Below are 27,019 nucleotides of genomic sequence, written 5' to 3' on the forward strand. Positions count from 1 at the left end.
AACAATTTTCTATCTTTTTGTATCACTGGGTGGGACGACGCGTTTTTTTCAGGGTCATTTGGGGTGGTACATACCCAGTAACCCATGTTGGTCCAACGGTTGGTTTCGAAACCAGTTTTCTCAGCATAGCAGCGCGATGTTCTAAGCAATATATCATGGACTACTCAGAGATTCAAGTTAGAGATAAGGAGGCTAGACACGACCAAACAAATACCGACAATGGAATCAAGTTCCCGAAGAAAGCTTAATACCCTACGAAATATTATGGTAGCTGTGTGGTAGTACGACAAAGAGCTCTATCCTAATCGACATTGAGCATATTGTTGTGCATACCCGGAACAGTGCCTTCGATAAATGTGCTCACCAAATCGATCCAGCTCATTTTAATTTTCTCACCGCGCCACACAGTGGGTGGAGAACAAGAAATACACTTACGCAGATACAAAAAAAAAGAAAAAAAAAACGAACACTTACCGATTAAGTTAACACTAAGACGATAGCACGCTCACGCAAGGTGACATAATCTACTCAAACGAATACAGAGGAAGCAGGGATTGCTAACCAAAAAGCAAGACGGCAATGCACGTGTCACTCCATTATTCTCAACGACGCTGATGTCACTGAAAACGGAGAAAGTAAGGGTTCTCAATCTCCCACTTTCACTCTTGCTTCCCAAAAGAACAGCAGGAACTGAGAGAACAAAAATATAATTTTCCCAGGAGTGCGAACAGGCAAGAGTACAACTTGGCACTGAATGCATGTTCACAAAGTGCACGAGGTACTGGTGCCAAGCGCTCACAAAGAGGTCGTTTTATAAAAGGATAATTGACAATACTACAGCGTTCGACACTAAATTTATCATCACGACAATAAAACATGCACATAGCAATAGCGTTATAGCAATAAAACATACACATTAAACATACGATGGTGCGAATGGCCCTCTATAGCAGTTGACAGTGCTCAGATGTGTTTAATCCCTGGCTGCACTTAAAAACCTCTGCAAACTCGGGAACATACTGCGCGAGCATATCGCATTCGTTTTGCTGTCCTCTATAACGTCCCGAACACATAACGAAACACGACGACATGAAGAGAAGCTGCAAGTCACTGTACTGCTCGAGTTGCCGAAGGGCCCAAGTAGTGTTAGGAGCTTGCCTGTAAGCGTCCACGAGGGCCCTGTAGCCCAATACGCGGTTCACGGATGTTTCGGAGTATTCTTCCCTGCCCGACTGCCCACGCTTCAAGCAGCTGATCAGATAATCGGTCGCGCTGCTGTATGCCTGGTAGGATCCGATAAAGGTGGATCCCAGGGCGGCGACCACTTCGCTTCCGAAGCCTCCGAAGTTGATGGGGTTGGGTAGATTCGGGTCGAAAAACGGGAAGGACAGAGTGTACGGCATCATCTGAAAATCTTTCTCTCCCCAAAGCCATAAGAAGAACCACAGGCGCCGGATCGCGTACGCCAGTTGCCCCAGTTCCCGTGTCTTATTCAACCGCACCGAGTGCTGCCAGTTCGCCACAAAAGATTCTGTCATGTCCGGCATGTCGTGAATCGCTCCGCCGTCAGTTCTTCCTTGGTTGCCATATTCGATGTTGCGGAAGGCAGACTCCAATGAACTCCAGTTTGCGACCACCGTTATGTTTTCGTTGTAGTAAGGCCAGTTGGATAGACGATGCGAAAAGGCGAGACGCACGGACAGCACTATTTCTTTTGCGACGACGGCTGCGCTACTCTTGAGGACGTCGCCATTGTATCTCGCGATGAGTGCTTGCGAAAACAACAGGGCTCTGCTGACGCAGAAGGCTCTGTAGTAGAGTGTTGTCCTGTCGGGAATCTCGCCGTAGTAGTTGATGATGAGGCCTCTGTTCGCATAAAGGGCGGCCACCTGTACCGTGCACCAGGAGACGAACAGGTGGAAATAGTCTTCGCCGTAGTACTCCCACAAGCCGAGTAACGTTTCGAGAAAAGGACGATTATCAGCCAATATTCGCAAGCCGTCAGGCAGACTGATGTCGACTCTGCGCAGGGCTTTTATCCAACGAGCTTTCGTGAGATTCGGTGCGGACGAATTCGCGAACCAGTCGGCGGGTTGCGGCTCAACTTCTGACAAACCAAAGAAAGGCACGAGGGCGTCCGTTGCCGGTACTGCGATGTCCCACATTAACTCGAACGACACAGCCGCGTCGATTGTCTTGCCGCTGCCGCCGATAAACTGGCTCCTAATATATTCAAAGTAGACCCGTTGTACGTCGGTCGCCCTTTCCAGCGTCAACCATTCGCTCAACAGCCCAAAAGATCTGCCTTGACTGACGACCAGCTCGTTCGCCGTCTCGCCGTAACGTGGGGCGACGCGGAAGTCTGCGATGGCGTCCCAGCCCAGCTTGAGCGAACTGTAGAGCAACGCGAACAGAGCGTCCGCTCCTCGGGACGGCTGCGGCCAGACGATGCCCGCACGAGCCAGTGCCGCTTTGACTGCGGCCAACTCGTCCCTCTTGCCCTGGAACACGTCGTCGCAGCTGCGGTAGACGGCGGCCGCCCGCTGTTCGTCGTTCTGTCCTGCTGCTGGGATATTGACGCTTTTCAGCGTGGCGTCCAGCCGGTTCGTGAAGCCCAGAAAGCGGCTTTCCCAGACGTCCAGGTTCTGCTGCTCCTGCCAGCCGTCGCAGACGAAGCGCGTGAAGTGGACGCACGGGTCCACTGATCGGTTGATGGACGCGGTGAGTTGTGCGGAGTAGGCGAGGCAGGCGTGCGTCGTGCAGAGCTTCGAGGCTGAGGGCGGCGGGGAGAACGCGATCTTGACGATACCGACGGCCAGCACGAACGCCAGCAGGACGCAAGAGAGCAAGCCGACGATGAGTTCAACCTTCGGCCGTGTCTGTGTAGATGAGTGGGAGGAAGAAAAAAATAACATTATTGAAAATTAGAAAACGTAGAAAAATGACAGGAATTGAGAAATAAATATTTTCGATCCACGCATCAGCTTTGTTAATTTTCTATTCCTAACTCTCTTGCGCGTTGGTTCAAGCATTACGCTACAGTAGCCATAAGCAAGAGAGAGAAATAACATTTATTAGTACCAAAGGAACTAAAACTCGTCCGGGCCTCCTGGCAGGCTCATGCCTCCTGGCCCAGCGCGTTCTTGACGTGCTTCACGAGAAGCAGCCACCATAGTTCGTCAATTTTTCGTCGGGAGTGGTTCACTCCTCCCAGCTGCCCGGAGGCTGGTTGTGCTGTAATTTAGAAAGTATTGTTGTTTTGAAGATGGCGTTTGCAGGGCACTCCCACAAGATGTGTTTATTTGATGGATGGACCCCGCAGTGTTTGCAAATGGGCGAGCCTGGGTTCCTGTTAATATAATGCGTATAGTGTGGTGTGAGTAATGTGTGTGTTTCTGCTTTTCGTATGATTGAGGCGTCCTCTCTCGAATGCGTGTAGGATGGTGTGCTGAGAAGTGTTGGTGCTTCTCTGCGAGACTTCAAAATATGTAGCCTTTCGTTACACTGCATCTTCCTCTCTTTTCTGTGGTTGTAAGTGTCTTCGACAGGCCAAAGGATAGGAGATCCCGGATGTTTTGCGAGGGAGAGCTGATGTACATTTTAAGTTTCCTCGCAATCCTTGACGGCCTGCAACCCATTGTATACGTACGTGTACAAGGGGGTGAGCATGCACGTACATGTGGAGCTGTGTGCGTATGTGAAAAGGAAGGTCATGATTTTGATTTTATCTGCAAGCGCCTTGACTGTCCGTTCGTGTTGTAATGGTCTCAGATGTATGTCATTTATTTATGGTAAGCATTTTATCCCCAGAAATTTCGCGTCTTCAGGCGCTGGGACTCTCAAGTAACTTTCCACAAGCGTCGAGTCATGGTCCATGACCACTTCTTTGCTGCTTTCGCATTCATGACTGGCATCTTTATAGTATGTGCTTAAATCGTCTGTATTATATTTTTCTTGTTGACCGCCGTTTTCGATTCCTTTCTGGGTGCATATTTTTTTTTTTTGGAATGGAGTCTACTGTTATCCTTGGCAAATCATCCCATGGTGGTAATTTCGGCGGAATTGGGGGTAAGTTAGCGGTTTCGTATGTCAGTGTGTTCAGTATTCGTCGATCCTGAAAAGATGATTTAAGTCTTTGCGCCTGATTATGGATGCCTAATCTAGCTTCTAGTCAGAGAGCCCGATTGCTTCAATTTTATGGTTGGATGCGAACTTAGGAACTCCCAGGGCAAGTCTAGCATACTTTCTAACTGTAATGTCTATCTTTTTGCGTTGCGTGTTGGTTATCTTATGGTATGGTAGATAGTACATTATCCAGGAAAAAATCAGGGCTTCTATAACCTTGCGTAGGTTGTGTTCTTATGGTATTCTTGCGGGGTAAGACTACGTCTTTCATTCGAAGTTTTATTAAGTTCTTATATTCTTCGGCTGACTTGCTAACGTCTTCACTAATGACAACATATTCGGATTTCTCAGGGAAACATTTTGGCCCTTGCGTTTCCGCGTATTCACGTATGGTATCTTGTCCACTTTGAATAATGCGTTCTTGCCATCCTGGTGATCCTCGACTGCACCAAATAGTTATGTCATCGGCGTACAGATTATGTTACAGGTCTGGTATTTGTTCTAGTAATGTGGGTAGCTTCATCATCGCAATGTTAAATAAAGTCGGTGAGATAATAGAACCATCAGGTGTTCCACGCGTGATTGCTGGGCTAGGTGACACATATTCCGCAAGTTTCACTTTAACCGTCTGTTCACTTAGGTAGTCTTCAACATAGTTGTATACTCTAGGCCCCGGTTTAGTTGTCTTGAGGCTACCTAAAATTGCGCGGTTGGTGACACTTTCAAAAGCTAGTTGCATATCGACCCCTACGACTGTTCTTGGCTGAACTGTACTTGGTAAACCAAACAACTGGTTTTCAAGCGAAGCTTGTATTGCCTCACAAGTGTCGGTGGTAGTGGTGGTTTCACGCTAAAAAACTCGGCTGCTCCCAGAGTATAGAGCAGGTGTGGGAAACGCTGCGCCGGCGCCGGATCACGTGACGCGCGGGACCAATTAGGGTCGTTTGGTGTGTCGCGGGGAGGGAAAGGGACGGAAAGGGGGCTGGCGCGTGCTCCGCCGGGCTTCCCTCGCCTCAGATCAGTTTCGGCGACCAGATGGGCAGGCCGCGGGTGGTGCGTTCCGCCGAGGAGCTGGCTGCGTTTGAGCAATGGCACCGCAATCTCTCTCGGGAAAGGGCTCGTCGCTGACGTGCCGATTCTAGCACGAGGGCTTCCGAAGCCCAGGCGAAACGTCAGCTAAGAGCCGCGGACCACGAGTTGCGGGAGCGCGATGTTTGAGGCCGAACGTCAGCGAGGAGCCGCCGACCCTGAGTTTAGGGCAAACGAAGCGGAACGCCTGCGACAGCGTTGTCTTTCCCTCCAGGAACCCGACAACGGTGGTGCACGCCTCGTAACTACGGGAAAGTACACACACGACAAGCTTCGCAAACGCCCATTTTCTCGACAGGGGAAGGGCTGGTGAGTTTGTGATCCTCAGGATAGCGTCCTGAGTACTAACATGCTTTCTGACGCCTATCATTGCATCGGGTAAAAGATAAAGGCCTTCGAAGTGCCACTCTAGACATTCTAAAACCATCTTTTCCATTAAATTTCCTACACAGGAGGGTAATGATATGGGCCTGAAATGGGATAGTTTGTCAAATCGTTTTCCTGGCTTAGGAATTGGTATTACTACTGCCTCCTTCCATTGTTTTGGAATTACTCCTTTTTCCCATGCTTCGTTTATATATTACAGCATATCCTCTTGATAAATACCGGGTAACTTTCTCAACATAGCGTACGTTATTCCATCTGCTCCAGGGGTACTCTTCCTATTCAAGCATACAGCATATCACTCGTTTTCCTGTATGCCTGATTTAGAAATTAGGCATATAGCATACAGCCCAGCACTCGTTTTCAAAAGAAAAACCACAAAACGAGCATCAAAACCACATAATGGATGATAAGGCGCGTGTGAACAATGGGAACACCCTCCGACGCGCTCCGGTAAAAATTAGGTTTGCAGCTGCTTCGAAAGGGGCTGACGCCATTCAAAACCCATGTGTTAAGTGCAAACCGTATTATGTATGCTAATGACGTGTGAGAATAATTCGAAGCACGTGCCTTCTGCTGCGTGTGTTTCCCGGTAAAGATTATAGTTGCGCAAGTTACTCCGAGTGCAAAGGTACCCAACAGCATAGAAATCACGTAGTGACGTCACCACAGTCTAGCATCTCGTTCAGTTCATTCAAGGCTACCATGGATAGACCACGGAAAGTAAAAACACCCGAAGAACAGCACGTATATAATGTCGTTGTGAAGTAATAAAGGGTGTGGTTAAGTACATTTCACTTGTCTCTGGTTTCACTCTTTGTAGAGCTACCTGTGTGAGCTCAAGTGACGTCCCAATGGGTAATCGTTGTAGTTGTCGTTTACAGCTTCGCTGTCCACATTCGCAACGTGGATTGGAGCCACAGTTTGTTTCCTTTATTCTTTGCTGATTGTATGTTTACGGTGCATTTCTGTTAGGTAAATTTAAAGCTACTAAAAGTACTGCATTTGGCATTGCTTTTATCTGATACCCTGACACTTAAGTTGTAAATTTAGTCTCTAACAAGAGTGCGACTCGCTGCATCGTTTTCAACTCCATATTGTCCATAGTTAGGGTTCCTTCAAGCCGCTCCTGTGTTCTCTCCCCCCCCCCCCCCCCCCCCCTTAAGCCTACTGCATTTCTTATGGAAGCAAGAAAGAAAGAAAGGAAGAAAGAAAGTTTTCCGACGAATAAAGGGGTTTACGACACAGAAGGCAGTGTTTACGAAACACACCTCTGACCTGAAAAGCAACACTTGACAATTGCCCCCTATGTTTCTCTGTCGCTATCATGGCAGCATAATTTGGAAGAAGATCAACCTCCTCAGACTTAAAGACCTCTGGAAGGCATAATTGCTCTTCATGTCTGTTCGTATTACAGGCTGCTATGTTACAAACGTGAAAAAACTATTAACATTGTCCGGTTAGATACTGATGGCATCTATGCAAGCAGAAAAAGTAACTATCTCGCCATGATCCTTGCCGTAGAAAAACAAAACCAGTTTTAAGTGGCTTAACCAAGATGAAGATACAACATCGCGAGGTAGGTTGGCATGTTGAGGTTAAATTTCAGGTAATCGTGTCACCTCGCTGTATTCAAAACATATTGTTATGGCGAGGCAAACAACAGAAACGTATTTACAGTATATTTACAAGGCGATCAAGCGTTCAGCCATATGGCCGAGAGCGCGCGCCAGATCATCAGCGTCTTCATCGACGCTCCTCTTGGAGAATAGTACCGTGACATGACCCCCGGCTGCTCAAGCACCGTCACGGTGCTTGCTATGACGCGGGCGAGTGGTAAGGTTTAAGGCGGGATACGTGAACAACGTCAGTAGGGAGTGAAACGGTTGGAGAAGAAGACTCGAGTGGGCCAATCTCATACGTGACGTCTGTTACACGGCGTAAGACACGGTAAGGTCCGGAGTAGCGCGAAAGCAATTTTTCGGAGAGTCCAACGCGCCGAGTCGAAGTCCATAGAAGCACAAGGGCTACCCGGAGTATAAATACCGTCGCGATGACGGGAGTCACAGGGGAGCTTCTGGTGGCCTTGCGATGTAGTAAGGCGATGGCGAGCAATTTGGCGTGCCTCATCAGCTCGGGAAATAGCATCGCGAGCGTACTCAGTTGGCAAATGGACGGCATCGGGGATGATAGTGTCAAAAGGTAACGTTGGGTCGCGGCCAAAGAGAAGATAAAAGGGTGAAAAACCAGCAGTATCATGACGGGAGGAATTGTAGGCGAATGTAACGAAGGGCAATGCAACATCCCTGTCTTGATGGTCAGAGGAGACATACATAGAAAGCATGTTAGTTAGCGTCCGGTTGAAGCGCTCAGTCAAGCCGTTGGTTTGCGAGTGGTAAGCCGTCGTAAATTTGTGTTTTGTCGCGCAGGATCGAAGCAGGTCATCGATAACTCTGGAGAGGAAGTGGCGGCCGCGGTCAGTGAGGAGTTGAAAAGGGGCTCCGTGATGTAAGATGACATAATGTAGCGGGAAATCAGCGACGTCCGTAGCACAACTGGTAGGGAGAGCGTGCGTAATGGCGTATTGGGTGGTGTGGTCCGTATACAACTACAATCCATTTGTTTCCAGAAGTATATGCTGGGAATAAACCAAGGAGGTCAAGGCCAACTCGAAAGAAGGAGTCAGATGGGACGTCAAGGGGCTGAAGGAGGCCAGCAGGAGGCTTAGGTGGTTTCTTTAGGCGTTGGCAGGGTTCATAAGCAGCTACGTAGCTTCGAACGGAGTGGTGAAGACCGGGCCACAAGAAGCGACGCCGAACGCGATCGTAGGTCCGGGGAACTCCAAGGTTACCAGCGGTCGGAGCGTCATGTAGCTGGCCGAGAACGCTCAAGCGCAGATGCGTAGGAACGACGAGCAACAGTTCGCGTCCGTCCGGGTGGACGTTGTAGCGATATATGTGCCATCTTTAAGCACGAAGAGGCGAAGGGAAGGATCGGGCGCTGCGGAGTCCAGCTTCTGAATAAGCTCACTTAAAATGAGATCACTGGCGCTGTTCATCACGGATGTGGCTTAAAGCGGAGAGCGAGGATACACATGCAGGCGCGTCATCGGAGGCTTCAGGCGGATCCACGGGATGGCGGGACAAACAGTCAGCGTCCCGGTGCAATCGGCCAGATTCATAAGACACAGAGCAAGTGTATTCTTGGAGCAGGAGCGCCCAGCGACCAAGCCAGCAAAGTGCGTGGTGATCGGTAGTGACGGTGAAATGCTGGCCATGCAAGTAGGGGCGGACTTTGCCCACCGCCCAAACGAGAGCAAGACACTCCCATTCCGTAATAGAGTAGTTCTGTTCGGCTAGGGAAAGGAGACGGCTGGCATAGGCGATAACATGGGCATGCCCATTCTAATGCTGGACTAAAACAGCGCCGATTCCGTAGCCGCTGGCATCAGTGCGGAGTTCTGTTGGAGCGGAGCTGTCGAAATGAGCCAGAACAGGTGGTGTAGTGAGCAACGTGATTAGAGTAGCGAAGGCAGGGTAGCGAAGGCCTGTGCAGCCTTTCTTCAGTAAGTTTGTGAGAGGGCGTGCGATTTCCGTGAAATTCTTCACAAAACGACGGATGTAGGATCACAGTCCCAGAAAGCTACGAACTTCCTTTGTGCAAGTCGGGACGGGGAACTGCTGCACAGCTCGAACTTTGTGACGGTCGGGGCGAACACCGGTTGAGTCGACGAGATGACCGAGCATGATAAGTTGCTGATGTCCGAAGTGGCACTTAGATGAATGAAGTTGCAGGCCGGCTTCGCGAAAAACAGTAAGGATCGAAGAAAGTCGGTCGAGATGCGTTTCAAATGTCGATGAAAATACAATGAGGTCATCAGGATAACGCAAGGAAATGGATCATTTAAAACCGTGCAAGAGCGTGTCCATCGTGCGTTCGGAAGTGGCCGGGGCGTTGCATAAGCCGAAAGGCATGCCTTTAAACTGATAAAGACCGTCAGGGGTAACAAAAGCGGTCTTCTCACGGTAAATGTCATCAACGGCGATCTGCCAGTACCCTGACCGGAAGGTCGTTTGAAGAAAAATACTTGGCGCCGTGAAGGCAATCCAGGGCGTCGTCTATGCGTGGGAGCGGGTACACGTCTGTTTTGTGATCTTGTTGAGATGCCGGCAGTCCATGCAGAATCTCCAACTGTCATCTTTTTTTTAACAAGAACCCAAGGGATACAGGACGGCTCGATTATATCTTTGACGAGCATCTTGTCGACCTCCTTTTGAATCATGCGGCGCTCAGCTGGAGAGACGCGGTATGGCCGTCGGTGGATCGGATGGGCATCACCAGTGTTTATGCGATGCTTGGCCGCACAGGTTTATCCAGAGGACGGTCACAAAGGTCAATTACGTCCCTGTAAGAGAAGAGGGGGCGAAGGAGATCGTCAGCATGATGGGGCGAAAGGTCTGGAGCGATTATTTTGTTCAGGTCGGAAGGAGGCAGATCTGGTGAAGAAGACGGGATATCGGTGGTGTGGGAGCGACCAGCATCAGGAGGAGACAAGGTCGAGATAACGTAGTCGTAGGAGGGGGTCAGCATAGCGAGTAAAATGCCCTGTGGGAGCACTTGTGAACACAGTCCGAAATTGATCACAGGAAGACAAGTAAGATTGTCCCGTATAGTTATAACAGTGTGAGGCAAACCAACACTGTGCGTCAACAGAGCGGCGGTGATGGGAGCTAGCACATAGTCACCGTCGGGTACTGGTGGAGAGGGCGTCACAGCAACACAAGTCACAGCCTGGGGCGGCAAACGGACGCTGCTCAGCAGAACAGAGCCGACTTTTGATTGGTCTGGTTTGATCAATTACACTTGGTAGGTCAAGCTGTACAGTACCAGCGGAACAATCGAGAGCGCGGAGTGGGCGTACAAAAAGTCAAGACCGAGGTTGACATCAATGGAACAGCAGACGAGGACGGTGAATAAAACAGAAGTTTGACGGCCGGAAACACTGACACGTGCGGTACAAAAGCCAGCTATATATACGGGAGACGTACCACCGTCGGCCACACGTACAACACGTGATGGGGCAGGGTTCATAACTTTCTTCAACTGCTGGCGGAGGTGAGAGAAGATAACAGAAATATGGGCGCCGGTGTCAATCAAACCTGTAACAGGTAGGTCATACACTTCAACGTCGATCAGGTTTTGATTGATAGGGAGCGTCAACAGAGGAATTGGAGGGACAGGTCGGAATAGCAGCGTCACCTCCAGGAGCTGCAGCCGTCAGTTTCCCGAAGGAAAACGTCGGGAGTAAGACGGGGACGGGGAACGGCGCGGTGGAGGTGACCGAGAAGGTCGGCGTCATGATGAGGGCGAGCGGCTGTAATGGGCGGTGTTAGTAGTGGTCTCGGCAGATGTTTCTTGGTCAGGTTGGTTTGGTAACTGGTGCTGACATCGGGGTGGATAGCGAAAGCTGGAGAAGCTGGGTCGAGAAGACGAGGGCCAAGGACTTCGGCAATATCGTGAAATGTGTCCAACACGTCCACATCGAAAGCAAATTGGCTTGTCGTCAGGCATCCGCCACGCATTCGGATCGCGATAATTCGGAGTGAGATAGTGGCGTTGGAGAGGGTTGAAGGTGGCCGAAAGGTAAATGTCAGGGTGGTTCACAGAGCAGATGCTTTGAAGGCCCTCGTTTGCCAGTTCTTGACGAACAATGGATTGTATAAGAGATATTGTAGGTTGGGCATCAATGGGCTCTCCCCGCATTAAATGTGCGGGCGATGCGGCTTCTATTTCGTGTCGAACGATTCGGGTTATACTCTCCCATGTTGAAGGCTGAGTCGGCATACGAACATCCTCACACATTGATGTCGCTGCCGTGTTCGGAAGGCGGGCGGATTGGTGGGCGATACGTCGGCTTTTAGCACCTTCGAAGCGTCGGCATTCAGTAATAATCTCGTTGACTGTCGAAGAGTTTTTAAACACTATCAGGTTAAACGCATCGTCGCGATCCCTTTCAGTACATGCGCGACCTTATCAGGCTTCTGTCATCTTTGCGTCAAGCTTCCGGCAAAGGGCCAGCACAACCTGAATGTACATCAAGTACGACTCGGTGGACGTCTGCACACGCGAGGGAAGTTCTTGCTTGGCGGCACGCTGGCAGCCTGCAGGTTGGCCAAACAACTCACGAAGTGTAGTCTTACATACGCTGCAGCTTGTGAGCTCCTCTTCATTGTTGTCGAACCAGGTCTTCGCCGCTACCTTTAGACAAAATATCACATTCGCCAGCATCATGGTCGGGTCCCACCTGTAATGTGCGCTTATGCATTCATAGAGTCGAATCCAGTTGTCGACGTCGTCGCCAGCAGTGCCGGAATAGGTCCCAGGGTCACGGGGGCCAGGATGACGGTTGGCATAGCCACCGCCGCTGACGCAGTTTCACCGCTGGTAGACATGCCTAGAGTGGGGACTTGGCAGCCACTGCGGAGCTCCGTCTTGCGTTATACCCGCAGCACTTCCACCAAGATATTACGGGGAGGCAAACACAACAGGAAAACGTATTTACAGTATATTTACAAGGCGATCAAGCGTTTAACCATATGGCCGAGAGCGCGCGCCAGATCATCAGCGTCTTCATCGACGCTCCTCTCGGAGAATAGTACCGTGACAATATTTGACGGGTGCCTTCGTCGTCTTTGACGACATAGCGGTCTAGACCTTAATTGGTGGTAATTTCGACAAAAGCTGACGGTGGTATTGAGCTTAAACCACTTCCCCACTGTGTCGAAGGCACGTTACATTGTTTGCTTTATATCCGGGATGAATATGTTACGTACTTGCTTCTGAGTTAACTTTGAAAAGGATTAAAGGCAAGGAATCCAATTTCGCAATAAGGATCTCAGTAGGTTAACAGATATTGTTCGATTAAATGTGTGGGTCAAGCTTCTTTTTTTTGGGGGGGGGGGGGGGAATGAGGGGGGGGGGAGGCTTAGAAGTCTCACTGCGTTGGAATCGAATGCGGTGTTCTTGAAGTTTACTGGAGGCCTCGCATAGAAATAACTTCATTGCACCAAACTGTCACATTGAAATAAGTGCACGCAGGTGGGTATACACGAATAATAGCATACGATATAGGAGGTAAACTGCTGACTCGGCATAATGGTTCTCGGCGTAACAGCATGAGAACGGTCGCCAGTCGCCAAGCAGGACAATGTTTTCGAATTTTTTACCGAAGATATTCTGAAGCGAGCTCATTCAAAAATGGAAGCAAGCTTTTTCTTATCAAACCCTATGTCACGAAAGAGTTGACTGCTTTAATATGTTGAATACGGACAATCATGATTAAGCTTAATAATTATAGAGTGGCCACGTTTGCAATGAACCGTTAAAGTTACTTTATGTTTAAAGCTAAATCTTAGAAAGGTCAGCTAAATTTGTTAATAGTGGCATATATCGTTCACGCCGCATAAACTGCCGACACTTTGGCTCTTGCTATACACCAATACTAGCCGTAGAAAACCAGTGATTAACATTTTAAATTTTACATTACGCAGATATGACATAACGTGGCCTTGTCAGATCGACGTATACATTAAGGCCCGTAAGTTACCATTTTGGACACTATGCTAGTAAAATAATGTCTAGGATGTGTACAGATGCAAAAGCGGGAACATATTTTATTTTTCTCCATTGCATTCAGGGACTTGCTTTGCTGAATTTCTATGACAAGATCTCCCTGAAACCTAAATGTTTACAAGATAAATGAATCACTTGAAGATGGAGACTTGTGTTCATCAACAGCAGGCAAACGAAGATAAACCCACAGTGCATCAACCCCTACTATGAGAAATTACTAAAATTATAAGTATTACTTTAGGCATAGGTATTACTATAAGAAATTACGCGGGAAACAGAGTAGTTGGTGCTTACATGGTTTCTGCCGGTGACCGTGCTAGCCAGTGCCGTTGGGGATCGGCTTCTAGTGTCATAAGGCTGAAAGGGAGAATGCCCGGTGCTTGGACTGTGACCTGGCGCTGCAGACTCTTTCGTGGTAGCCGAGCCTAAGCGGAACGGAACGGTCGCGGTGGAGAATCTCTTTTGGAGGAGAGGGAGAATGTTTGCCGCGCCCCTTCCTTGTGCAGCTTGGTCGTGCCCAGCTACTGCTGTGCCGGCAGCCGGAGATTCCAAAGTGCCCGTCGGCAGGACACCTCCGTGGTCGGCGTCTTCGGCTGTGGAAGGGGGGGGGGGGGTGGAAACATTTATTGAATACTTGAGCTTTATATACAACCTACGAAAGGGTCGGCTCTAGATCTGGTAGGGAGGCCGTAGAGCTTGTGACCCTCGGCGACTCTTAAAGCCCAGCCCACCATCTGATTTTGCGCAGCCGGGACAGAGCTGGACGCCGCCATCTCCCTTCTCTCTAGGCCTGTTAAGTGCCAATCGGATGGTGCTTGGAACTCAGAGCAAATGTAGAGAATATGATGGAAGTCTGCTCTGGGGGCACCGCATAGCGTGCATTCAGGTGAATATAGGCCTGGGTGTATCAGAGCTTAGTGAGCTGGGGGTAGGAATGTGTGAGCGACTTATGGGGAGAAGGATATTGGAGGCTCTGCTGCCGATAGTGTAGGGTAATTTCATTATATGTGGCCAGGTGGTCTCCCGTGCTATCTGGGTCTGTAGCTGGCCCTGCCTGGTTGACGTGCGCGCGATCATAGTTATAGGCCGCTTCGTTCCTGCAGGGTTGCCCACGTGCGCTGGCACTCAGAGGAGTTGAATTGTTGTAGGAAGATCTTGCCTCGGAAGAATTGAGAATTCAGGGAGGTGGCTTATGTAGCCTGCCCTTTGAGAAGTTCCGAATCGCTGTTTTCGAATCACTAAAGGTTAGTGTGGCAGTTGTTGAGGAGATAGTGAGGGCGATGGCAGCTTCTGCTTCCAATGAGGAGTGAGCTTGCGTTGTGCCTGCTGCTATTGAAGTTCGCATGCTAGAGACAACACTTAGCGCGAAGGCTGTGTGCTGAGTGTATTGGGCGGCATCTAAATATACCGCTCCGGTATTGTGCAAATAGTGCTTGTGTAGGGCTTTTGCTCGGGCTTCTCTCCAAGCTTGGTGATGGAGCAGGTGAACATTCTTAGGTAGCGGATGAATCGTGAGTAGATGATGCTGCACTTCTCTGGGGGTGGGATCCGTGTGGCGTACTGATGTCGAGGTGTTGAGCCCCAAGGTTGTGAGAATGTGCCGGCCTGTGCCAGTGGAGGAGAGGCGTTCAACCTGTGACCCTTGGCAGTTTCCACAAGTTCGTCCAGTGTATCGGGCACTCTCATATGACGAGTAAGCGTGCATTGGACGTATGGCGCGGTAGGTTGAGTGCTGTCTTGTATGCTTGCCTGATTAAGGCGTTAACCATTTCCTCCTCTGTATTCGTGAGCTAGAGGTAGGGAAGCGAGGACACCAAGCGACTAATGACGAACGCCTGAACCAGCCTGGGAAGGTCATGTTCTCGCATGCCTCTGCGCCGATTGGTGATGCGTCTGATCAAGAACATGGTTTGATGTAACTTGTTGCAGAGCTTCATTATGGTGGACGCGTTCTTACCATTGTTTTGGATTACGAGTCCCAGAATGCCCCCCTTGTCCAGTTCCGAGATGAAGTGGTTGTAGAGGAAGACTTGATTTTTCGGAGGGGGGGGGGGGGGGAAGGGGAGACGACTCGTGTGTGTGCGACATTTGTGAGGATGTAGAACTAGAAGTTCAGATTCGGTTGGAGAGCAAGCTAGGCCTACCGCTTCAGCTTGTTCCGCCACTATATTAGCTCCTGCAAGAAAGTTTCCTCCATTTCCCCTGCATTAGCTATGGTGGTCCACAGAGTAATGTCAGCGCCATAGATTGCGTGGGACAAGTTCGGTATCTGTGCCAGTGCCTTAGCCATCGGTATTAGAGTAATCTTAAACAGTAAGGGAGAGAGAACCGAAATTTGCGGTGTACCTCTGCTGCCTAATAGGAAGGAGCCTGAGGCTGTGAGCGCCGCGTTGCGGTCAGTCGGTGCACTCATAAGGCGGCCGGTGGTGCCTGCTGCCAGTGAACGCAGATAGTGGTGCCACTTTCAGAAAATGTGTTCTTGCGCCAACATCTGCTAGTCGTGAAGAAACATGAGCAACGCTTGACGATGTGCACATATATGGGCAGGACGATGTGCTGTAGCCCATCGCCACAGTGGTGCTCAGCAAATTCTGCCTTCCTGTCAAATCTTATTCGTTCGTCGGGCATGCACGCCCACTGATTGGTTCAAAACGTAAACATCACGAAATTAAAAGAAAGAAAAGAAAGAAAAACAGTGCTTGACCAGGCACACCTGCATTCATAAAGTGGCTTAGACTCAACGCCATTCTCCGAACCTTTCGAGAGAGGGCAGAGCCGCTTTTCAGATTGAGTAATATACTGTGTTTCTGTAACGGTTGGCGGTTATTTATAGCGAGAAGTTTCTTAGGAAATGCAGTCACTACTCGGGAGAGCTTCAAAGAACTACCTGAAAATTTCAAAGTTAAATTTCGCTGTAAAATGCACTGACTAGCGTTACTGAAAATCAGTGGCAATGACGCCTGAATTGACGTTGCCGTTTATTCTCTGGAGTTCAAGTTGTGTGTTAAGAGGAGAAACGCTTACTGAAACGAGAACTAGACAAGTTCCGTCATGATGAATGAAAGGATCATGGCAGATCGTCTATTTCTGCATTGCAGGCTTGCTTCTACAAGAAAGCTTGTGGAGACCACGAGCGGCGCCGTTATTGGAACGCATTTATGAGCAGGGAACCGAATGCTAGAGAGCTTAAAACGAAAGTATAGTCAGTGAAAACAGAAAAAAAAAAACAAAAAAAAAACACACCGCATATCCACGAAGTGAATGATGAGTGGGCGAAGCACCGGGGGATCATTCGGGCAAAACGCCGGAAGCGTTCTCCGGAATCCGGAAGCTGGCTTCCGGAACCGGAAGCGAAATCGGAAGTGGAAGCTGAACCGGAAGCGGAAGTCCGCTTCCGGTTCCGGCTTCCGGAAGCGTACATATACTATACATATACACATGTATATATATGTATATATGCATATAAATACACACATAGCGGTCTCCATGCCAACCAGAGTTACGGACTACGAGGGACAAGGCTCGGCTCCTAAGGTGCTTCGCCCCTAAAAAAAGACACTGAAGGTTCGCTTCGTGATCGCGAGTTACGCGCAAGTGTACGGACGCCGCGAACATGCACAGCGAGCGCCGCGGCGTCGAAGCACGAACGGAAAGGGCGCGAACGCGGCTGATTCTCTTCGCGACTTCCCGGCGTCTTCCTCCTCCGGTGCTCGCTTCCCTCGCGGCGACAAACGTAGTGTCGCCGATTTGACAGACGTCTACGCTTGCGCGTAAAAATTACATGCTCCACCAACAAAAACGTACTGTATATTCTCAACACCTCAAGCCCAGGCAGCTAGGCTCCGCCTGCAGCTTAATAGCTTTACTCACTAATGGAAATGTTAGGGTAATTGGAAAATAAAAGCTGGGTGTTTAAAGCTATAATTCTGTCTTTGCATGAGCAGTGATATCAGGATCACCCATGAAATTTGCCTAGACTTTAGGTTTAATCCTGAAATCAGGGACAAAGACCAGCCAGTAGGGAGAAAACAGTTGTTTCTAACAGGAGAAACCACTTCACTTTAGGTAAATGAGCAAGCTTAAGTGGCGCACTTATGCAAATTGTGTTTAAGTTTGGCAGAGAACATATAACCTTATAGTTCTTAGGTTTTCACAGACTATATAAACGAAAAGGTAACTTTCCATTACCCCTTTACGAAAAATTTTTGCGCCACAGTATTATGTTTTCTTTTTTTTCATGCAGACGTTAGAAAAAAAAATTCGGAAAGAAATTCAAATAACGGTTGCCTAGATGATCAATAACGTGATCCGCATACATCCCACTGGAATGTTTCATTCAATACCTGTTGTAATAGGGCGTGGAGATGGCTGCAGCGTTCGGGGCATCTTCTCGGTGGAAGAAGGAGACCCGCTGCTTTGGCCAACTGTCGCCGTGCGGCTGTGGGTCCTGCCAGGCGAAGGCCTTGCCATGCGTTCCTGCCTGGCCCGGGCGTCATTGAACTTGGGACTGGAAAGCGGTGAAGCTTGGCTGGGACTGCCGCGGGCACTCCTGCTGGGACTTCTGCGGCGAGATGAACGCTTTCGGGATCTGGCTGGCGAAGCGCCTGCGGCAGGGCTTCGGGGTCCGCGCTCGAGCCTGCGCTCCGGCGGGAGCGGCGAATGCTGACCAGCGGTCGTCCCGCTTTTCGCCTTGCCGAGTGGTCCTCCAGCCGTCTCCGGCTGCTGCGCTGCTGTGGGTGACGGTGGCGAGGCAAGAGCGTCGTTCTGTTGCTCCATGCCAACTCGACACCGGGGAAGGCAGTAAAAGCGACAGCTATACGCGTCTTCAGGAGCAGAACGATCCAGAAATGGCCTTCAGTGGCGCACGTCAAATCCTTCTTGGAACGCGCGATGAACGTGCCCTCCGGGCGCGCGCAGCCCAAGCGCGAGAAAAGGGAGCTGCTGGTGCCACTGCTGCCGTCCTCTGAAAATGGCATTAGCCAGACAAGGAAGATATCTCGAAAAGTGCTGGGTATTATAGAGGAATACCAAACAAGTGCTCTTAAAATGTACGTAGATAATAAATGTAATAACCACGGAGAAAGGAGTAGAGTTCCAAAGCTTTTTCTTTCATAAATGTCCTTTACCGCCGGCCGGCCGCCTGCGCGAATAATATGTGCAACATCGGGATTGGTTGGTATTTGCACTCACGAAAAATGTAAGATCTCTCCGTAAATACGAGCCAAAAAGCCCAAGTAGCCGAGCCTAGGTAGGGCAGGTATCAGTGCACCGTTAGTGCATCCAAGGAGTTAATGCAACTCTCTTGTGGCTGAATGAACTTTGCGCCCCTCCTCCTCCTCCTCCTCCTCATTATTAAAGGTGGCAGGTGCCTGGTGCCACTGCCTCGTGTATTACGTGATAGCCTATTTTGCTTTGGTGAGGCGTACCAATGTGTGCACATGCGCATTGGTGCTCGCGCGGGAAGAGTTTTGCAATAAATTCTTTTGCGAGTTAGCGTCTCACCTGTATGGTCTTTTTTTCCGCAGCTCTTGTGTGTTCCCCTTTGCAAGAATAATAACCAATAATTAATTTCATGTGCTCAGGAACATTACTGAGGTCTGAGTACAGGTGCACCAATAAACAAAAATACGGGAAAGGTTGAAATATGTAAAAAAATCTAGAACAATTGTTATGGGGAAAACAAATTTGACGAGAACAGCATTATAAAAACAGGTGCATAAACAGCTTGATAAGAAAAAGCTTACAGCAACAGCACATAATCGTGGGACAGAGTGCACATACTGAGGGAGACATAAGCTACGTGATGACACGAGACGAGTGCCATGGTGTTTCGAATGGACACAAAAAAGTTACAGGCCTGCGCGGCACACACAGCACAGTCACAGCGTAAGCTGGTTGAGCGGTGCAAGAGTAGCTCCAATTTCGGCACCACGCACAACAAGGTCTTCTCGGCAAAGTGTCTTCGCCTTGTTTTGACGAGAACGATCTGAACTGTCCGCCCGGCGACGGCGAGCTGCGATTGTAATGCGCTTTGCACAGGAGTCTGCTGAGCCCGATGATGCCTGGTTGTAGCCGCGCACGTAGCTCTACGATTCGCTTCTTGAGCAGCGGTTCGAACCTTGCGAGGAGACGCCATAACGTGTACCGAAGAGGTACCCAGAATACGTGGCGCACATCTAACATCGGGATAGCGTTGATTGCGCACCTCGTCTGAATCGCATCGCGTCTGAATCGCACCTCGTCGCACGCGGCGGTTGGAGGCACGTTAACTAGATGGCGCCACCACACTGTCGGAGGCTCGGGTCGTCTGCGCCTGCGCGTAGGCGCAGAGGCGCAGGGCGCGTATAAAGGGAATATTTATTCTTCCTGATAGCAAGCGCTTGCGTGGATCAGTGGTAAAGTATCCGACTCCCACGCAGCGGGCGTGGGCTCGATCCCGGCGGAGAGCGGGTACTTTTTCTCGCATTTCCCGCGATAGCGGCTACGGGGCGGCGGCCTCATCGCGACCAGTAACGGCTATTAGAATGAGGCCATAACAGCTTACGCTGTAAAAGCTGATCACAGTACGTTGTCTATGTGACGCGAAGTACTTTGGATATATCTAACGAAACAGTTCGCAAAAGAAGAACGCACTTGTGGCGCAATTCTGCACTACTGATTTAGATTACTGCGCACGTGACTTATACTTAAGGGCCCCATGTCGCAGAAAATCCGGCTTCGGCATCGGCGTTGAGCATCTGCATGTGGCGCAAATAATCATGCCGAAACACATCATCCCGACAACACAGGCCCTCCGCGTGAACAAGAATTGAATTTTGCAGAGTAAATATTCGTCGTAAAAATCGTAAAATACGACTTAACCACAACCTATAGATGTGAAAGCATCGGTCTGTAATTTGTATATACGAGAAAAAAGCCTGATAAGCAGCCAGGGATCTTTGAATGCTATCGCGTTCCACTCTTGAAGGCGAAGCTTAAGCGTCCTCCAATTCTGATGGTGTTTTGCTGTACTTTGTTTCTAGGCAACATTGAGGGGAATGTTGACAACCGAGCCTTTCTATATTGTGGACACGCGCGCGCATCGGGGCAACAGCAAACAATTATTAAAATAATAAAAAAAGGTCCTAGGGCCTTCACATTTTCATATAAGACGGCTTAAATTGCTCCTGTATAATTGTCTTCCCAGCAATGCATTTGTATTTAAAAGTGAAGCCGACGTTAAGGGGATCAGTGTAAGCTTGGTCTTTGTAAGCTGGCTTTCCCACATTGTATTTTGCAGTGAAGCCTACTCATAAAGAAAAAAAAAAGTCACAGGCCTGCGCGGCACACGCAGCACAGTCACTGCATAAGCTGGTGGAGCGGCTCAAGAGTAGCTCCAATTACGGCACCATGCACAACAGGGTCTCCGCGGCAAAGTCTCTTCACCTCGTTTTGACGAGAACGAGCTGTTCGCTCGGCGTCGACGGCGAGCTACAGCTTGTATTGCCCTCTGCAAAGTAATCTGCTGAGCTCGATGATGCCTTGTTGTAGCCGCGCACGTAGCTCTATGTTTGCAGGCGCCTTAACTAGATGGCGCCATCATATTGGCGAAGGCTCGGGATCACGTAAAATGAAAAATAAGAAATACCCAATACAAATGAAATGAAGGAGCATAGGCAAGACACTTTCATCATTTTTTTGTGTGTGTTGATAGGTTGCTTCCGACATTATATTAAGGTCCGAATCGCCGATCAACATGTGATTTGATTGTCACCATTTTATGAGACAGGATATCATTGTAGAACAATTGTAATGTGGCCTCATGCTTACATTGACATGACGCTCGAAACCTAACGCTCGTCTGGTTGGCCTCCCTGCCGTTGCTCTACTTGCTCTCTCTCTCTCTTATGTGGCGTTTTTCGTGTTAGCAATGCACATGCGAAAGCCTGCACGATAAAGCTGCCATGCATATTGGAGGTGTGCGAAGTGTGAATTTTCAGACCGAATGGAATATGAATCGAATAGTGGCAGACGCAAATTGAGTCGAATACTTTTCGAATAGTTAACTAATAGTGAATAGCCGTTGTCACAATTATTATTAATTGATGTTCACAGACGAGAATTCGTAAACTTAGCGAGTTTCTGTCGTAATATAGTGCGTTATGAAGCGTTGTGTATTAAAAGCACAAACGGCGCATTAGGAGCAAACAAGTAGTTTATTCGCATGCGCCGCGCTCTTCAATGTATGTAAATGATCGCTGTATAGCCAGTAAAGTATGGAAACCTAAGCCCAACATATATGTCCAACCGCCATAATCGTTGGACATATAAAGTTTATTCCTATCCTATCCTATGGAAACCTAAGTGATGTAGCCTGCTCCACTACGCAAGTTCTTATGTTTTATGTCTCTATATTACCCGCCGTGGTGAAAATTTACCGTACCTTTGCTACAATGATACGTTTGGTGGGTGCAGTCTACGTTTTAAAATATTCGAAATACATTCGGATTTCCAAACAGTGGCGACCAAATCTATTAGGGCACTTTTCAATTCATTATTCGAAAGTTTAGAATATTCGCATATCTCTATGCAATATTAGCAGCTTCAAATGTTGGTTTCGACGCTTGTATACGCACAACATGCTCCGGCTGCCAACCTAATATCATATATTGCCCATAAAAGTTTTTGGCGAGTCTGTATACTTATGTGCAAATGGATTTTTATCAGAAAAGGCAAATTTGTCAAGCACCAAAAGGAAGCATCTAGTTCTCACACATGTCTTCATCATGCCATGCCACTCGTGCCGGCACGAAGAGTGTGTGCACACGGACACCAGCAAGAAACAAGCAGTTTCTTGCTTGTGTCCGTGTGCACCGGACACAAGCAAGAAACAAGCGCCTTGCATGCGCAAGTCCTTGCGCATGCAAGGCGCACACATCCCCTAGTATAAAACTGTATACTTTGCGTAATCTAGAAACCCACGTCAGGGGTGCTCTAACGTAAAATGATTCCAATCTGCTTTGATTCCAATTTCTGCAATCAGCCTCCACGATTGGTCAAAACATTTTTGGGCCACTCCCAACTTCGCCTGTCTGTCACGCGAGGTCACGAAAACCGCGATAGATCCCCATCAGATATAACGTGAACACACTGATTATGCATGATTAAACCGCACAAAAGAAAAATAATCATTCCTGATTCGACGCCTTTTCACCATTAGCTATCTGCTATTGGTCCAATGTTTTCGGGCTGCGCCTACTTCACCTGTCTGTCACGCGACCTCACAAAACTGCGAAAACTCACCACGTAAAAGTGACGTGAACGCAAAAAAAAAAATGCATAAATATGCCGAACAAAACTGAAAATTTTTCCGAACAGCCGCATGAACCCCGTTATGAAAGGAATAGAAGATGGCTGCCCGCCGATCGCTCAGGCCCTCGCTACTCGCACCTGCCGGTGAGCATGTATTTATTTGCGCATGATAAACATTTTTGCGTGGCAGTAAAACGTTATCGAGCCCTTTCGGCATGCAAACGACATCGCTCTGCCAACTCTTCCTTGCTGAAGATTCGTTTTAGCGGCATTCTTATCCTTCCGTTGCACGCCGCCGCGATTTTCAACCACCCACCGCAAGCTAAGTAAGGCGAAGCGGACCAATCGGAGAAGCCGGCACCATGCACCCTCTTCATGCGGTTATCTATTTTCACTGCGCTGGCTGGGCCCCATCAAAACCATCTCCACTAGAGCCTGCTCCTTACCTCTTGTCAGCCAATTAGATAAGAAAAACCGCTGAGTGAAGACAATGTTATTGGTTTTGAAAGCGAACAAAGGTGACCTCCTATAAACGAGGAGAGTGCTTGATTGGGTTGTTCAGAAAACACTGCGGGTCACCGCCCGATGCTTGCCTCGGTGGTTGCGTAAATTTGACGTCAGGAGTTTGGAATCAAAACAGTTTGGAATCATTTTACGTTATAGCGCCCCAGGAATTCTGCTCTTTACATGAATGATTACATGACAAAAATGAAGAGTGAGCGAAATTTGCGTTCATGACAACAGTGCTATACGCGTGTCCACATTTCACGACAACGCTTATTTACGCATGCGACTTTTACGCTGTTTCCTATATTCCCCTCATCGATTAGAAATATCTTGGCAGTACAGAAATAACTTCTGAAAAAAAAATACGTGAATGAGGCTGAAAGGGCCGGAACCAAAACTCGACCGGCAACTTATGCACGATTCACTTCCGAGCATACTATTGCAGAAAACAAAAACTTATACGCCCGGCACCACTGGAACACATTGCACGTGTACATCACAGTACGCTTACATTTCGTAAAAGGAAGAACACTCCAACGTTCTGTACGTGTTCGCGGTCACCAACGCGCAATCGCAGCCCTCAAAACAGCTCCCACAAAGCAAGGCACAAACACCACATTATGAATGACTGCGATGACACGACAATAAAGCTCATAGCTACAGATCGCATTATCACTTTTTAAACACAAACCATCACTGCACAATGCACAGACAAGTACGATCACAGCGAAGAAGAGTGCACACACAACACCTTCGAACACAATACGCTGAGGTAGGCGATCGCACTCTTTTCGTTTTACCGTGTACTGAAATTGTCATGTTTAGAATGTACGTGTATGTGATGGCCAGGTTGTGATGGCCTTCACCTTTGTAATGCACTCGCGAAAAACGGCCCAAGTTACAGGAAATCGGCGGCTTCATTTCTTCCGACGTTCGCGTAAACGCAACAGACAACTTTGTGTTTCCGTTGGTGATCGCATGCACTGAAGCGGTCAGGAAGGGTACAGTGGCTGCCTGTGTTCGAAAAATATATTTGCGGGTGCTAGACAATTCTTGTAATGATCACAAAACTCACAAAAACAAACTACCGTTGCATCTTAGGGGTAGGGGCCTAGGCATCGCGCATCGTTTCGCTTCGAACCAGCATCGTGTTCGTGCGTCCGAACACCGGCAAACGTTCACGACTGCCTCTCGTGACGTCAGCACAGCCATGAATGCTGCGCCGCCCGCGTGCGGTGCTCGATGCTCTACATAATGTATCATGGACTACTCAGCGATTCAAGGGACATATACCGACAAACATGTACCGGCAGGTGGATAAAGTTCCTGAAAAAGTTCCCGAAGAGCGTGCTATCGTCTTTGTGTTGAGTAAAGTAATCGGTAATATTCCTTTAATTTGTTGATGTGCGTAAGCTTATTTCTTGTTCTTCGCCCACTAACAAGAAATACGCTTACGCACATCAACAAATTAAAGGAATATTACCGATTACGTTACTCAACACCAAGACGATAGCATGCTCTTGAGGAAGCTGCTTGAATCGCTTTAATGGCTGGAGAAATCAGCGATTGCTAACCGAAAAGCACGACAGCAAAGCAAAGCAACGAAGCTGGCTTTTGATGTCACAGAAAACGGAAAAAGTAAGGGTTCTAATTGTCCAATTTTCACTGCTGCTTCAAAGAAGCCCGGGAACTGAAAGAACAAAAATACAAATTTCAGGAGCGCGAACAGGCAACTTCGCACTGAATGCATGTTCACAAAGTGCACGTGGTTCTGGTGCCAAGCGCTCACATAGAGGTCATGTTACAGAGGGAGAATTGACAAGACTTCAGTGTCCGACGCAAAATTTATCGTCCCGACAGTATCAAAGCGATAAAACACGTCCATCAAGCATATATTGTTGGGAACGGTCCTCTAGAGCAGTTGACAGCGCTCAGATGTGTTCAATATGGTCGCCTGCCTGCACTTAAAAGCCTCAGCAAGCTCGGGAACGTGCTGTGCGAGCATATCACAGTCGTTTCGATGTCCTCTGCCACGTCCCGTACACAAAACGAAACACGACGAGATGAAGAGAAGCTGCATGTCGCTGTATTGCTCCAGTGGCCCGAGAGCCCAAGTAGTGGGAGGAGCTTGTCTGTAAGCGTCCACGAGGGCCCTGTAGCCGAATACACGGTTCCTGGATAATTCGGAGTATTTTCCCTTGCCCGACTGCCTCAAACAGCTGAACAGATAATCAGTCGCGTTGCTGTATGCGTGGTAGGATCCGATAAAAATGGTTCCCAGGACGGTGACCACTTCGCTTCCGAAGCCTCCGAAATTGATCGCGGTGGGTAGATTCGCGTCGAAAAAGGGGAAGGACAGAGTGCACGGCATCACTTGAAAATCCCTATCTTTCCAAGACCATAAGTACAACCACAGGCGCCTGATCGCGTATGCCAGTTGCGCCAATTCCCTAGTCTTATTCAAGCGCACCGAATGCTGCCAGTTGGCCACAAAAGATTCGGTCATGCCCGGCATGTCGTCCCTGGCTCCGCCGTCAGTTCTTCCTTCATCGTCATATTCAATGTTGCGGAAGGCAGGCTCCAACGAGCTCCAGTTTGCGACCAGCGTTATGTTTTCGTTGTAGTAAGGCCAGTTGGAAAGACGATGCGAAAAGGCGAGACGAACGGACAGCACTATTTCTTTTGCGACGACGGCTGCGTTACTCTTGAGGACGTCGCCATTGTATCTCGCGAGGAGTACTTGCGAAAACAACACGGCTCTGCTGATGCAGAAGGCTCTGTAGTAGAGTGTTGTCCTGTAGGGAATCTGGCCGTAGTAGTTGACGATGAGGCCTCTGTTCGCATAAAGGGCGGCCACTTGTACCGTGCACCAGGAGACGAACAGAGGGAAATAGTCTTCCTTGTATTTTTCCCACATGCCGTGTAGCGTTTCGAGGAAACGATGGTTATCAGCTGATATTCGCAAGCCGTCGGGCAGACTGATGTCGACTCTGCGCAGGACTTCTATCCAGCGAGCTTCCGTGAGATTCGCGCCGGATGAATTCGCGAACCAGTCGGCAGGTTGCGGCTCAACTTCTGACAAGCCAAAGAAAGGCACGAGGGCGTCCATCACCGGTACTGCGATGTCCCACATTAACTCGAACGACACAGCCGCGTCGATAGTCGTACCGCTGCCGCCGGCAAACTTCTTCCTGATATATTAGAAGTATAGTCCTTTTGTACGACCGTCGACCTTTTTTGGCCGGTACCATTCGCGCAACAAGCCAAAAGATCTGCCTTGACTGACGACCAGCTCGTCCACCGTCTCGCCGGAACGTGGGGCGACACGGAAGTCTGCGACGGCGTCCCAGCCCAGCTTGAGCGAACTGTAGAGCAACGCGAACAAAGCGTCCGCTCCTCGGGACGGCTGCGGCCAGACGATGCCCGCACGAGCCAGTGCCGCTTTGACTGCGGCCAACTCGTCGCTCTTGCCCTGGAACACGTCGTCGCAGCTGCGGTACACGGCGGCCACCCACTGTTCGTCGTTCTGTCCTGCTGCTGGGATATCGACGCTTTTCAGCGTGGTGTCCAGCTGGTTTGTGAACCGCTGAAAGCGCTTTTCCCAGACGTCCAGGTTATGGTGCTCCTGCCAGCCGTCGCAGACGAAGCGCGTGAAGTGGACGCACGGATCCACTGACCGGTTGATGGACGCGATGAGTCGGTCGGAGTAGGCGCGGCAGGCGTGCGTCGTGCAGAGCTTCGAGGCTGAGGGCGACGGGGAGAACGCGATCTTGACGATCGCGATGGCCAGCACGAACACCAGCAGGACGCAAGAGATTAAGCCAATGAGTTTTGTCTTCGGCCTTGCCTGTAAATGAGTGGGAGGAAGAAAAAAATAACATTTCTTGAAATTGGAAACCCTGCAAAAATGACAGGAATTGAGTAATAAATATTTCGGATCAACGCATCAGCTGGTAAGCAGGGGCAGCCTGCAGTGTACAAAGAGTAATAT

General features: G+C 49.1%; 1 protein-coding gene across 1 annotated transcript in view; it reads right to left on the minus strand.

Annotated features, from left to right (window-relative positions):
- Positions 1-587: 587 nt before the first annotated feature.
- The window catches only part of LOC125944745 (uncharacterized), a 76,829-nt gene continuing 50,397 nt past the window's right edge, over positions 588-27,019 (minus strand). Inside the window, exon 2 of the mRNA XM_049665880.1 lies at positions 588-1,889. Within this exon, the coding sequence (XP_049521837.1) occupies positions 945-1,547 (603 nt within the window). The 5' untranslated portion in view covers positions 1,548-1,889 and the 3' untranslated portion in view covers positions 588-944. The remainder of the gene's footprint in view (positions 1,890-27,019) is intronic.

This window comes from Dermacentor silvarum, chromosome 4, assembly GCF_013339745.2.
Source record: "Dermacentor silvarum isolate Dsil-2018 chromosome 4, BIME_Dsil_1.4, whole genome shotgun sequence".
In the NCBI taxonomy this organism is placed as follows: domain Eukaryota; kingdom Metazoa; phylum Arthropoda; class Arachnida; order Ixodida; family Ixodidae; genus Dermacentor; species Dermacentor silvarum.